General features: G+C 53.8%; 1 protein-coding gene across 3 annotated transcripts in view; it reads left to right on the top strand.

The window, feature by feature from the left end:
• Positions 1 to 2,670: 2,670 nt before the first annotated feature.
• Positions 2,671 to 14,591, top strand: part of PRKCZ (protein kinase C zeta) — a 101,238-nt gene continuing 89,317 nt past the window's right edge. Inside the window, exons 1-4 of one of the 3 annotated variants that reach the window (XM_025427461.3) lie at positions 2,671 to 2,778; positions 4,989 to 5,110; positions 5,958 to 6,047; positions 7,749 to 7,799. In XM_025427461.3, coding sequence (XP_025283246.1) covers positions 2,708 to 2,778; positions 4,989 to 5,110; positions 5,958 to 6,047; positions 7,749 to 7,799 — 334 coding nt within the window. In that variant the 5' untranslated portion in view covers positions 2,671 to 2,707. Of the gene's footprint in view, positions 2,779 to 2,971; positions 3,079 to 4,275; positions 4,353 to 4,988; positions 5,111 to 5,957; positions 6,048 to 7,748; positions 7,800 to 14,591 lie in introns of those variants that run through there. The other 2 variants (XM_025427466.3, XM_035715970.2) reach the window with 2 other exon arrangements.

Consider the following 14,591-nt stretch of genomic DNA (forward strand, 5'->3'; position numbering starts at 1 on the left):
CTCATCCCCATGAGCACCACACTGCTCCCCTGGCATGGCAAACCCTCATACTCCATTTCCCTTCATGCCCAACTGACAGCCAAGAGCTCTACATGCCCATGCTGGGGCTATGGAGGAATAACCAATGGGGTGGGATGGGGGAGCAGAGCAATACAGGCATCAGGGATATTAAGTGGAGACTCAAAGGAAGTGTGGGTCTGAGCAAAGGTGCTTCTGGGAGAGGGAACAACATGTGCAAAGGCCCTGAGGCAAGGGGAAGCAAAGTGGCTAGGTATCTGGAGGTGAGTGAGACAGGATGAGAATGGTGGGAGATAAAGGAATGGGGCCTCACATCTTGTAGGACCTATGATCTTTTCCTGAGAACAGTGGGAATCCCTGGGGGTCTTGAACCCCTGATAGATGGACATGGACTGACTTACATTTTTAAGGACATTGGGGGATTGCTGCAAAAATCCCTGCACAAAGGATATAGCAGGGACTAGGTGGTAGCAGCAGAGGTGGTGAGATGTGTAGGAATCTGGAAATACATGTGGGGTATAAGAGGGAGAGGAGGTTTTCTGAGTGAGCACCTAGAAAAGTGGGGTTGGCACTGACAGAGATGGGGAAGAACATGGCTGAGGGGCTTCTGCTGGGATGAGAGGTGTGTGTGTGGGGAATCAGGCTCAGGAGTCCAGGGGAGCAATTTAGCTTAGGTTGGTGTTGGGAGCAGCCCTAAGCAGGAGAGAGAAGCTGGGGCAGTAGGGGATTTGAGAGTGAGACCAGGAGGAAGCAGCGGAGGGAGACGTAGGAGAGAGCAGGGTGAAACAGCAGAAAGCAGCATCTTGGGGTCAGACCTTCTAGGAGGGGTCAGACCACTGCCAAGAGCCAATCAAGAAAAAGTCTTGAGAACTAACCATTGTATTTAAAACACAGGAGTCAGTGATGATGGTGTGTGTGTGTGTGTGTGTGTGTGTGTGTGTAGGGAGATTGTGGGGAGGTGCTCAAGAGAATGTGGCAGGGATGCCGGCTGCAGAGGCTCCTGGCAGTTTTGTTGTAAAGAGAGCAGAGAATGGACAGATGTGACCTGTAGAGCCCTTTGCTGTGTTTTACCAAGGGAGAGTTGACAGCATCCTAAGTAGGTGAGAGATGGGCTTTCAACAGGTTTCTCTGTGTCCATCCCTCTGGAGATGATGAGTTCCACGACCATAAATCACCGTCCACTTGGTTCTCCAGGCTCACCCCAGAGCCTAGTACCAAGGAGGTACCAGGAAGCCTCCGTGGAATGGGAGTGTGAGTACCCAGTACCAGAAGCCTGTCCAGGTGAGGAGTGAAGGCTTGGCGGGCCTGGAGTCCCAGGTCAGAGGTTGCCCCCTGGGTGGTGTGGGGAAGGGGAGGAGGGGGCTTGGCGGGGAGGAGCGAGTGCAGACCCGAATCTGGGGTGCCCACGTGGTGCCCAGGTGAGGTCCTACAAACAAACGCCGGTGTGGGCCACGTGGAGGCAACCAGGCAGCGACGCGACCGCTGAGGAGCGGGCAGGGAGGGTGTTCAGAGGCGCTAATCCGGATCAAGTGCAGCAGTTATGACGACCCACGGAGGTGTGGACTCAAAAATGAAGATCGTGGGGCAGCCCGGGTGGCTCAGCGGTTTAGCGCCACCTTCGGCCCAGGGCCTGATCCTGGGGACCCGGGATCGAGTCCCACGTCGGGCTCCCTGCATGGAACCTGCTTCTCTCTCTGCCTGTGTCTCTGCCTCTCTCTCTCTCTCTCTGTCTCTCATGAGTAAATAAATAAAATCTTAAAACAAAAAACAAAACAAAAATGAAGATCGTGGGCGACGTGGGCAAACGCAGGGTCCTCGTCCCGGCCAAAGAGTCAACCGGAGCAGCGGCAACCGCCAGCTAGTGTAGACAGCGGGATCTTGGGTTCGGCACGGGGAGGAGGGCGGCCGGGGCCAGGGAACCAGCGGGGCCGGACCGTCCTCGTGACGCTGGCTCCGCGGCTCAAACCTCTCGGACTCGAGCTCGCCCCGGGTCCCGCAGCGCGCGTCCGCGCGGACTGCCGGAGTTTCGGTTGCGTGAGTCTGGGATGGGGCAGTCCCCACGGCCCGCCTTCGCAGCGGGCTCCCGGGCGCGGCGGCGGAGGGGCCCCCCCGGGGAGCGCGGCCCCGGGAGCCCACCTCGCCGAGGGGCCAGAGCGCGGGGCCCGCAGCGCGCCGCCTCCCGTTGCCGGGCAGAGCCGGGCCGCGCGCGCTTCCATTGGCCGCAGGTGGGCCGCGCCCCGCCCGACAGGTAGACCGCCCCGCGCCGAGCCATTGGGTCGCGGCCGCGGGGACCCCCGGGGATTGGCCCAGGTGGCGGCCCCGCCTCGCCCTCATTGGCCGCAGGTGCCACCGCCCCCGCCCCGGGACCGCCCGTCCCGCCGATTGGCCGCCCGCCGGGCCCCGGGTCGGCCATATTCGGACCCTCCGCACCCCCCGCCCCCGGGCCTGGCGCCGGGAGTCCGTGCGCTCCCGTCGCGCGCCCCCGCGGGCCGAGCCCCCGCCCGCCCGCCGTCCAGGTTCCGCGGAGGTGACCGGCCCCGCGCCCTGGGGCCCCGCGCCGCGCGCGCCCTTCCGCGTTCCGCCGCCGGCCCCTCCTGGCGCCCCGGCCGGCCGCCGGGTGCCCATGGCCCGCGCGCTGACGGCTGACCGGCTGACGGCTGACGGCTGACCGCGGCCGGCCGAGCGCGCCATGCCCAGCAGGACCGGCCCCAAGATGCACGGGAGCGGCTGCCGCGTCCGCCTGAAGGCGCACCACAGCGGGTGAGCGCGCCCGCCGTCGGGGCCCGAGCGGCCGCCGCTGCGCGCGGGAGGGAGGGGGCGCCCCGGGCGGGCGGGGTCGCCGGTGGGGGCCGCGCCGGGCCCTCGCTCCCCGGGTCCGTGCGGCGCTGGCGCGGCGCTGACACTGCCTCTGCGAAGGTGGCCGGACGTGAAGGCCACGGACCTGTGAGCACTGAAGTTTTTGTCACATGAAAACCGCCGGCCGAGCTGTAAAAATCCGGGTTTCCTAGGCGTTTCCCAGTTTACCCGGCCGGAGGGCTCGGCGGCACGATCCCGGGGAAGGTGAGGGGCACCGGGCAGCCCGCGGGCGCGCCCACTGGGGCGGGGCGGGGCGGGGCGGGGGCCCCCTAAGTCCCTAGGCGCCGCTCTGTTGGAGCCGATCTTTCGGACTCTGATCCGCTCCGCGCCCGCGCGGCGCCCTGGACTCGATGTGCCCGCGGTAAAATGGGGCGAGCGGGCACCGCTCAGGGGTCAGAGGCCGGGCGCGCCGGGCCACGCCCGGGAGCGCGCACCCTCCGCCGCCGCGGGGCAGCCCTGCTGGTGGTGCGGGGGGTGGCGCGGCGCCCGCGGCCCGGCCGGGATCCGGCCTCAGCCCCCAGCGCTCGGGGGCAGCGGAAACCCTGCTGCTGCGGCTGCTTGACGCCCGTGGTCTCCCCAGAGGTGCGCCTCCTGCTGCATCCTCCAGATTGAGGAGGAGCCTGGGGCTCTTGACTCGGTGAGGGCACCTCTTTTGGGGTCTCAGGTCACACCTGTCCTGTGCCTTCTGCCATGGTCATCTGGGTCACCTGGCAGAGTGGGTGACAGGGCTCTGGGGAGGAGTGATTTCTGGGGGGACCGTGGCCAGCCCACCTGAAGAGGTCTGCCTGTGGACTCATGCAGGGCCAGAACAGGTTGGCTCTCTGGCTGGTGAACCCGGTGGAAAGCCTGTCCCCATATCTGACAGTCCTCTTCCCAGCCAGGAACTGTGGGATTGAGCAATAAGCCACTTTGTGAAAAATCAGAGTTGGTCCTCAGGGTGAGGAAGTCCACACCCCAGCCGCTTGGCCCGGGGTGGGTGGAGATGGGACCCCCCACCCCCCAGCCCCCCAGCCTGCCCCCAGGCTGGGCTCAAGGAAGCAGTGTCAGGCACTGGGTGGAGGGGTGGGGGCAGGCAAAGTGGACTGGAGCCTGGGAGTTCTGGAGGGAGCCTGCTGCCCCCAGCCCTGCCCCCTACTTTGGCCCCTGGAGAGTGCTTTGGTTACTGCCAGTAATGTGACCTGTTGGGTTTGGTTCCTGGGCTGATGAGGCGTCCACTCATCCTGTTCTCTTCCTCATCCCCTCCCTCTTCCTCCTCCTCCTCCCACACTCTTCCTTTCTCCCTTGGTGGTAGGTAGTACCTGGACTGTACTGAGGTTCCTGCCTTACCCCTGCTCCCCACTCCCTCCTGCTGCCCCTGCCCTGGTCCCTCCCCCAAGGGGCTCACTTATCCAGGCCTCCAGGGTCCTGGTACTCCGGATGGACTATGCTGCCGCCTGGCTGCTGGGAGGTTGTTTTGGACAGCGGGGCCACAACAGAAGGTCAGACCCATTGAAGATGTCATTGTTAAAAATAGGGAGCCCCCAAGTTGGCCTTTGGAGGATGTGCCGTCACCAGGGTCTGAGTGGGGTCCAAGCAGGATGCAGCAGTACCGTGTTTTGAGGGTATTTCCAGGTAATGAATGTACCATGGAGGTGGAGACCCTGCTTTGCCAGATTGAGTCTCAGCCCTTGTCTAACTAAGCTCACAGAAACAACCACATGGGGGTCTTCCTCTTTCCAGCTCCAGTCTGGTCTACTGTTCACACCATCAGCTTTGGGGGAAGGTCTGATGAAGCCAGTGGGCTTGAACTGGACGCACTGTCCACCCCACCTGTACCCCTCCTATGTGACCTTTTGAGTGGAATTTGAACTTGATGCCTGAGCAAGTGCTTGCCCGGCTTCCACAGTCCATGCTTTCTGATACCCCCACTTCTCCATCTAGGCACATCTAGGCACAGGATAGATCTTTCCTTTCTGTGCTGGGGCATCCATGAGACTGGTCAGTAGTTCTGTTGAGAGGCCTGTAATATTTTGTTTGCGAGAATTTTCATTTATGTAACCAATAACTCAATCAGTAGTATTTAATTTGATTTAAATGTGCTCCTTGGTGAAGCATGTCCATCCTCTTTGCCCTAGGGACATCCTGATCACCAGCCTAGATGCAGCAATGACCTTCGAGGAGCTCTGTGATGAAGTGCGAGAGATGTGCAGTCTCCGTCAGGGGCACCCGCTCACCCTTAAGTGGGTGGACAATGAAGGTAGGCCTGGGTCATGTGTCTGTCAGACTATAAATCTCTAAATCTTCTGTGTGGATGAAGTGAGATCAGCCCCCTTAAAATGATGGCATTAAGCTAGTTAACACCTGTCTTTGGGGTCAGGATGCTGGAAATCACTTATTGTAGTGGTTACTGGAAAGGAAGCTGTGTTTTCGGGGGTCGGGAGGGAGGAGAGTCCCCTGCAGGGCAGATGGGGAAGGGGCGGCAGAGGTCTCCCGGTCCCCCTGGGACCAGCTCTGGCCATCTTTCCCTGTTCTTCCGTTCTGTCCTGGGCTTTCCAGTGGCTGATTTGGAAGGATAAGTCTTTCTTATTTTCATCTTGTCAGGGAAAGGGGGAGGGTAAGTTGCTCGGGCGCCAGAGTCCTTCCCTCCCTGTCCAGCCTTCTCCCTCTAAGTCACACAGGCGTCTGAGAAGGCTGGGGATGGGAACACAGTCCAGCTGGCTGCAGACAGCATAGGGGAGCAGCAGTTGGGCCCTGGTGCAGGGGCTCTGTGTGTTTCTATGTTCCCATCCAGGATGGGGGCAGGGAGCCTTTCCTTTCATCTAGGACCAACCTAAGAACACCCTTATCCTTGCCCAAGCCGGGAAGATTGGCAGAGTTTAGCTCTCTAGGTGGACTTCTGGGGGCTCTGGGTGGACTCCTTCCCTCCTGCTGTGGGTCCCTGGAAGTCAGACGTACTTCCAGGCCCAGCCAGCTGTTCTTGGATTCCCCCAACTCTGCGGTGGGTGCCTGGCCGGGAGCAGCCAGGCTCTGCCCTTCCCTACTTGAATTGTACTCCTTTGCCTTAGGCCTCTGGCAGCCTCAGTGATGTCTCTTGCCCTACCTAGGTGACCCCTGCACTGTGTCCTCCCAAATGGAGCTGGAGGAGGCCTTCCGCCTGGCCTGTCAGCGCAGGGATGAAGGGCTCATCATTCACGGTCAGTGGTGGCTGGAGGGGAGGAGTGGTCTCCTTGTGGTCTGGGGAGATGGGAGATGGCCTGGGGACTGGAAGCTGCGTGGAAGATTGTGATTTAAAATCTTAGGATTCCAAAAAAATAAAATAAATAAATAAATAAATAAATAAATAAATAAGTAAGTAAATAAATAAATAAACAAAAATAAGTAAATAAATAAATAAATAAAAATAAATAAATAAATACATAAATAAGTAAATAAAATCTTAGGATTCCAGGGCAGCCCTGGTGGCCCAGAGGTTTAGTGCCGCCTTTGGCCCAGGGTGTGATCCTGGGGACCTGGGATGGAGTCCCACGTCAGGCTCCCTGCATGGAGCCTGCTTCTCCCTCTGCCTGTGTCTCTGCCTTTCTCTCTTTCTCTGTGTCTGTCGTGAATGAAAAATAAAATCTTTTTTAAAGAAAATCTTAGAATTCCAGATAATTTAATGATGTTGAATCTAGTGCAATTTGGGTTTGTTTTTGATCTTATATTTTATTGACCCAAATAGAAGTTGCTGTAGCTGATAAAGTCAGAAAGGCTCCTTCTCTCTGGAATACAGCGGCCTGGGTTCTGGGTGCTGGTCCTCGTCCCCATTCTCTGGAGGCTGGCTTCACTGGGTGCATCAGAAGCCTGGGCTCTCTCATTGGCTTCTGCCTTTTCAGAATGTGAAAGGGTCCCAATCCAGAGTGTATGAGGGCAGGCAGGGCAGGGGACTGTGCCTGGATCTGCACGGGGTGGCCGTGACCCTGCTGTGTTGTCTCCTGGCTCACAACTGTCCTCAGCTTGTTAAGCTCAGAGCTGTGTCATAAATTGAGTCATGAGAAATAAGAATTGTTCTGATTTCAGTATAGTCTAAAAATTGGGAGTTTCAGCCTGCCCCCCAGCACTCGGGGTTCTGTAGGGTGTCTGAGTGTAGTTCTGACCAGTGATGTCTGCATTCACTCTTGTGCAGCCCAGGCTTGTGGCTGGGGGTAGGGTGAGTGGGCAGGGACGGACGATCCCAAGCACTTGACCAGAGCTCCAACCCAGTGGTTTTCTGCGGGCTCCTCATTTTCCCTGGTGCAGGGCTAGGAGTTGGTTACATTTCCAGCTTCTGTAGCTCTTTATGTAAATGTGGTTTACACTAAGGACCTAGCCTGGCCCCGCTCCTGATTATGGCAGTGAGTCTTTCAACACCAAAAGCTCTGATGCTTTAAAAACCCCGTTTTATTTTCTACATTAAGGGAATGGTTGCTTCAGCTAAGTTTTAATACTTTTTAAGCTTCTGTTTTAATAATCTGTTATGGAAGCCCAGGGTATATTTTAAGATACTTAATTTTGAACTCTACCTTGAGTGCGAAATGGAAGCTAATGTGCTTTCAGAAGTCCATTCTCCAGGTAGGTGCAGCTCCTGACTTCCCATGTTAATTTACTGCCCACAGAAGGAGCATTCTGGGGGCAGCTCTGCCATTGAGGTCCCCCGATGGCTTTTCCCCCTGTGTTTTTCACTGCATTTTGAAGTCCTTTAAAAGGAGATTTGACACCAGCTTCCTTGGGCTGCCAAAATTTTGCCACAGGGAGCATCTCCTGAGAGTAGGTGTATCAGCAGCAGAGTTTGTGTGACGGTTCATCGGGGTAGCCTGCCTGGCACAGGGCCTGGCACAAGGATGCACCAAATGACACACTGCTCTTTCTCCTCTATCCAGTGTTCCCCAGCACCCCTGAGCAGCCAGGCATGCCGTGTCCAGGAGAAGACAGTGAGTACTGCTGTTTTCCTATGACTCGTGTTGCATGTTATGGCTTGAATTCTGATCTGTTATGTTGGGAAGGTGGAGACGGGCACCTTTAGTGGCCATGGCTTAGGAGCGGTTATCCTTGCACAGAGACCAGAGGCAGAGCAGTAGTGGATAGTGTGACCTGACGTCGAGTTTTCATGGTGTGCTTGCCTCTGCCTGCGTGTGAGTGCATTCTGGTTAACAGATGCTGCCTTTGGGGCACTGGCTTGGTGCCTTGGCGCCGTCAGGAAAAGTCCCTGAGGAGGGAAGGGCCCAGTCTGGGACAACTGGATGCTGCTCCCAGGCATTTGCCGCGGCTATGGCCACCCCAGACCTGGTTGTACACTGGCTCCCAGGGACAAGGTAGGAGCCTCCACTCCATCTCCACGTGGGCCTGTTGTAGGGGCTGAAGTCCCAGGGGCCATCGGACCCCAAACAGGTCAGAGAAGTTTGTCCCCCTGTGTCCCCGAGGGCAGATCACCCAGATGGGGCTCACCAACCACCCGGACCCTCTGTTGGCCTGGTCCTGTGCTGTCTCTGTTGTGTGAGTAAGGACCTTGGGGCAAAGGTGGCTTCTTGCTCCGCCTTGGGGACCTGGCTCAGCCCCTTCTCAGCAGGTCCCTGGGATGGGCTCTGGGCTAGCCTCTTGTTACTGAGGCAGGTGCCTCTGCCTGGGAGCAGGTTCTGGCAGAGGCTGTGCCTAGTTCCTGTTGCTTACCAGGCCTGGGGGAGATGGTAGGTGGGCAGGTGTCTGTGCATGCATCTAGGGTTTAGGAAAGCAGTGTGGCTGAAGGTAGGTTTGGGGTTCCTCAGCAAAGAGAGAGCAACTGGCAGTTGGGGCCTGGCCTTGGGGCTCCCACAGAGAACAGGGGACCCTGAAGGGGCAGCCAGCAAGGCCATGAGAAACGTGGACTATAGACTCCTGGTGGGAGTCATACAAGGTGGTCTGAGGCTGGAGCTGCCCCCAGGCAGGCTGGACATGCTGCCGGGGTGAGCTGATGTGGTAGTGGACGTGAGGGGTGGTTTCGGGGGGAATGTAAGGAGGCACAGGGACTGGTGCTTCCCTCGGTGCTGCGCGGGCATTACAAGCCTGGGTAGGGTCAGTGGGAGCCCCTTGGGAGGAGATGACAGGCCAGACAGTGACAAATGCCGGGGTAGTGGGGGCAGAAGCTGCATTGAGCGGGTAGTGGGAGAAGAGCTGTCCATGGAGAATGTTCCAGCAATGGCGCCTCCCGGCTGTGGGGTCTAGACAGGTGCACCTGGGCCAGAGCAGTGGATACTTGTGTGCTTGTGTGGCTTTGCTGAGCGTGGGACCTGGGAGCTGCCAGGGTGTGGGTCCAGAGAGGTTTGTGGGGTGGGACATGCAGTGGGCTCCAGAATAGACAGGGTGGGCCAGCGAGGAGCAGACGTAATAAGAACTGCCTGCAGGGGCCTGGACTCACCATCACACCAGGCCTTCTGTGGGCTCATCAGCCTCTGCAATGCAGGAAGGGGTCTTGGGTCTCCGAGGCAGGTAGAAGGGGGAGTGGCCCGGCACCGATGGTGTCACTGTGGGGGAATGTCGGGAATGTGGTGAGCTTCACCAAAGTGCCATCCTGTCTTGGCCTGCAAGTGGGTCCTTGAGATGCTTACCAGGGGCCGCCCTGAGGCTTTCATGACTACTCAGTATTGTTGACCGTTCTCCCAGGCCCTCAGAGGTGGCAGGTCCTGGGGAGGGGCTGAGGGTGGTTGACAGGTGCTGTCACTCCCTGCCCACAGATCCCAAGCACCGTGCACACAGGGGAAGGGTGGCCTCATCTCACTGGCCAGGGGTGTGTGAGCAGAATGCCTTCCTCACGAGGGGGCTCCTGGGCTCTTTGTAGGTGTTCTCCCCAGTATTTTACTCTTGTGGCTTGATTTTAAGGCTAATCTTGGACGGTCAGGGTTAGTGTGTTCTGGTCACTGATGGCCATGGTGAACAGGCATGCTGTGTGGTCCATTTTTTGGCTTTGAGCAATGTGCCTGATGCCAGGGCAGTGAGAAGGATCAGACAGGTGCCATGTGAATGGTGCCCTTGACCTATATCAGGACCGTGTGAAGAGGGCTGGATGGGTTGATAGACTGGCCGGAGATGGACAGGCAGTAGAAATGCAGCCCCATGGTGGCACCTGGGCACGTCCACCTGTAAGGGCCACCTTGCACCATCTGGGCCTGTGTCTACTCTCAGCAAAACACCTTCCAGAACATTCTGCTCAGGTTGTGAATATGAATTTAATCGGTTTTATAGTTTTAAAAAATTGTATAAAGTGGGGTGCCTGGGTGGCTCAGTCAGTTGAGTGTATGACTCTTGGTTTCAGTTTGGGTCATGATCTTGGGGTCATGGGATCAAGACCCACCATAGGCTCTGTGCTCAGCAGGGAGTCTGCTTGGGGTTCTCTCTCTCCCTCTGCCCCTCCCTCGCGTGCATGTCTGTGTTGTATTCTGTCTGTCTCTGGAATAAATAAATCTTTAAAAAATTTGTGTAAAGTACACATAACAAAATTTAATATTTAACCACTGTAAAGTGAATGATTCTGTGGCACTTAGTATACTCATAGTGCTGTGCAACACCGCCTCTCCCTACTTCTGGAACATCTCTGGAGAGGAAACCTCACATCCATCAGCAGCCACTCCCCGTCCCGCCTCCACCCAACCCCCAACAGTCTCTGTGGGTTTACCTGGTTTGGATGCTTCCCATAATGGAACCCTAGGTGTCTTTTACTTAGCATGGTGTCTACGGAGTTTACACCTGTTTTAGCATGTGCCAAAACTAAATTCCTTTCTTTTCCAAATTTTTTACTGTGGTAAATTACATCTAACATAAAACTATCTTGACCATGTTTACATGTACAGTTTGTTGATATTAATTAACATTGTTGTGCAACCATCACTACCGTCCACCTCCAGAACTTCTCTCATCTTATAAAATTGCAGCTCTGCCCCCAATAAACACTAACTCCCAGCCCCTGGCTCCCACCCTCCCACCTTCTGTGCTGTGATTTTGACTACTCTGGGTACCTCATATAAACGGAATCAAACTGGATTTGTCCTTTTGTGACTGGTTCTTCTACTCAGCATAACGTTCTCTGGGTTCATCGATGTCGAAGTGTATGTCAGGATTTTCTTCTAGGGTTGAATAGTAAGTATTCCATTGTACATATAGACTACATCTGGTTTCTCCATTCTTCCGTGGATGGACACCTGGGTTGCTTCCCTGCTTTAGCTTTTGGGAATCATGCTGCTGTGAGCATGGGTGTGCAGATATCTCTTCGAGACCCTGCTTTCAACTTCTGAGGGGTATATACTCACAAGTGGAACTTCTGTATTGTGTGGTAGTTTTTTGTTTAAGTTTTGGAGGAGCCTTCCCACTGTCTCCCATAGTGGCTGCACCAATCTGCATTCCTACTAGCAGTGCATGGGTTCCTGATTTCCCCACGTCCTCATCCTCACTTGCAGTTTTCTGGCCATACTCAGGAGTGTGAGGTCATCTTTCCCCTGCAGTGCCAGTTTGCATCTCCCTGATGAAGAGGGATGTCAAGCATCTTTTCCTGTGCTTATTGGCCATCTGTATGTCTTCTTTGGAGAAATGTCTGTTCAAGTCCTTTGCTCATCTTGGAGCCGATTGTTAATTTTTTTTAATACTGGGTTTTGGGAGATTTCTTTATATTCTGGGGTTTTTGTTTTTTAAAATATTTTATTTATTTATTCATGAGAGACCCACAGAGAGAGAGGCAGAGACATAGGCAGAGGGAGAAGCAGGCTATTTGCAGGGAACCCAATGCGGGACTCGATCCTGGGTCTCCAGGATCATGCCTTGAGCTGAAGGCAGACCCTAAACTGCTGAGCCACCCAGGAATCCCTATATTCTGGGTTTTAATCCCCTATCAGTCATATGATTTGCAAATATTTTCTCCCATCCTGTGGGTTGCTGTTTTCCTCTGTGGATCATGTCTCTTGATGCACATAATTTTTAAGTTTTCAAGTCCCATTTGTGTGTTTTTGGTTTTGTTGCCTGTGCTGTCACATGCAGGAAATCATTGTCAAATACAATGTGGTGAAGTTTTATCCTATAGTTTCTTCTCAGAGTTTTATAATTTTAGGCCTTACATTTAGGTCTTTGATGGATTTTGGGTTCAGTTTTGTATATGGTGTGAGGTAGGGGTCCAACTTCATTCTTTTGCATATAGATATCCAGTTTTCTCAGTACCATTCGTTGAAAAGACCAGCCTTTCCCCCACTGAATGGGGGGGAATGATTTGAGTGCCCCCGTCAAAAATCATCTTACGGGGGTGCTGGGGAGGATTGGTTTCTGGGCTCTCTATTCTCTTGGACTTCATATGTTTGTTTTTATGCCAACTTCACATTTTTTTGGTTACTGTAGTAAGTTTTGAAATCATGGAGCGTGAGGCCTTTAGCTTTGTTCTTTTTCAAGATGGTTTGGCTGTTCTGGGTCCCTTGAGATGATTTTTAGGATGGGTATTTCTATTCCTGCAAAACATATCATTGGGATTTTGGGATTGCATGGAATCTGTAGGTTGGTTTGGGTGGTATTAACACCAAGACAGCATTATGCCTTCTAACCCATACACATGGGATATCTTACTTATTTTTGTCACATTTCATTTCTTTCAGCGTTTTTGTAGTTTTCAGTATGCACATCTTTCACCTCCTTGGTAGGTTTATTCTTAAGTATTTTATTCTCGATGCTATCGTAAATGGAACTGTTTTCTTAATTTCTTTTTTGGGTTGGGTTGTTACTGCTCTCGTATAAAAATGCAACTGATTTCTGTGTGTTGGCTTTGTGTCCTCTTTTGCTGGATTTATTAGTTCTGACAACTTTTTTGTGGAATCATGAGGGTTTTCTGTATCATCAGCAAACAGAGATCATTTTACTTATCCCTTTCTAATTTGTGCTCTTATTTTTTTTCTTGCCTAATTGCTCCTGCTAGAACTTCTACTACAATGTTGAATAGAAGAGTGAGCATCCTTGTCTTGTTTTCTAAGATCCTCCTGATCTTGGATGAAAAGCTTTCAGTCTTGCACCACTCAGTGAGATGTTTGCTGAGGGGTTTCATACATGGCTTTTACTCTGTTGAGGTAGTTTCCATTTGTGCTATAATGGGATGTGTATAGGGTTTTGTCCTCAGTTTCTGGCAGAGCTCCTAAATTCCCTGGAGTCTCTTGGGTGATGGGAGTGTCTTTTGTCATTCATTCAGAGTCCCTTTGGAACACACTTGTGTGTGTGCTGATAAGGTACTTTAGGGTGGGGCCTCTAGATAGCCTCAGGATGGGGTGGTGACCAGAAAGACCTTGTTGCCTGAGGATTGGAGGTGCCAGCCCTCCCCGCTGACCTGTGCGGAGAAGGGACAGGCTGCAGGTTGAATCAATCTTCCCTGCGAAAGAACCTCCCTAAAACCCCAAAAGGAGCGTTCACAGAACTTCTGGGTTCACGAACACATGGAGATGCGGGGAGAGTGGCTTGTCCGGAGAGCGTGGAAGCTCCATGCCCTTCCCCAGTACCTTTCCCTACATGGGTCTGTTCCTGAGTTAATCCAGCCACTCTAGCAAATTAATCACACCCAGAAAGGGGTTGTGGGAATGTCCAGTCTGTAGCCATTGTGTCAGAAACACAGGTGACAACCTGGATTGGTGACTGACCTCTGAAGTCTGGGAGGAGGGAAGACCTTGAGCGTTCACCTGTGGGATTGGATTCTATCTCCAGGTAGAGGCCGGGACAGAACTGAGTTCATTGTGTGTTGGTATGAGGGGGAAGAGACACATAGTGACTTCTGTGCTTTGTTGAGTATTGTTTTTTGTTTTGAAAGTTGAGTAACTTTTTTATCAAAATGATATGGGACTACATTGTAGTCAGGAACTCTGCCATTTAGAAATTCTGTAGCAACTTTAGCCTTAGGTCTTCCAACACCTTTAGGCCTAAATAAAAGCTACTTATTTATGCATTTGTTTGTTTGCCTTTTTTACATTTTTATTTTAAAAATTAATTAATTTATTATTTTTTTAATTTAATTTACTTATTCATGACAGACACAGAGAGAGAGAGAGAGAGGCAGAGACACAGGCAGAAGGAGAAGCAGGCTCCATGCAGGGAGCCTGATGTGGGACTCGATCCCCGGTCTCTAAGATCACAGCCCGGGCTGAAGCCGGTGCTAAACTGCTGGGCCACCCGGGCTGCCCAAATTAATTTACTTGACAGAGAGAGAGTGAGCACAAGCAGGGGGAGTGGCAGGGAGAGGCAGAAGGAGAAGCAGACTCCCCACTGAGCAAGGAGCCTGATGTGGGGTCCATTCCCAGGACCCTGGGATCATGACCTAAGCCAAAGGCAGGTACTTAACCACCTGAGCCACCCAGGTGCCCCTGCTTGTTTGTTTTTAGAGTACACGCATATGAGCAGTGGGGAGGAGCAGAGGGAGAAGGAGAATCCCAAGCAGGCTCCTTCCCCATCGCAGAGCCTGACTCAGGACTTGATCTCATGGTCCTGAGATTACAACCTGAGCTGAAATCTGGAATCACATGCCTAACCCGACTGAGGCATTGGACACCCGCAAAACTGCCTATTTAGATTGGAAATATTTGTACTATTTTTGTAACATGAATCTGTCTAAACCTAGACAGTGACTAGTCTGGTCTTCAATGACTAGAACTTGACATGCGTCTAAGAGAGACTGGAGAGGTTCAATGCTTGGCTGGAAGTCAGGGTGTGTGAAGGGTCCAGGTTCCTCAAGGAATTCCTTATTG

This window comes from Canis lupus, chromosome 5, assembly GCF_003254725.2.
Source record: "Canis lupus dingo isolate Sandy chromosome 5, ASM325472v2, whole genome shotgun sequence".
NCBI classification, from domain to species: domain Eukaryota; kingdom Metazoa; phylum Chordata; class Mammalia; order Carnivora; family Canidae; genus Canis; species Canis lupus.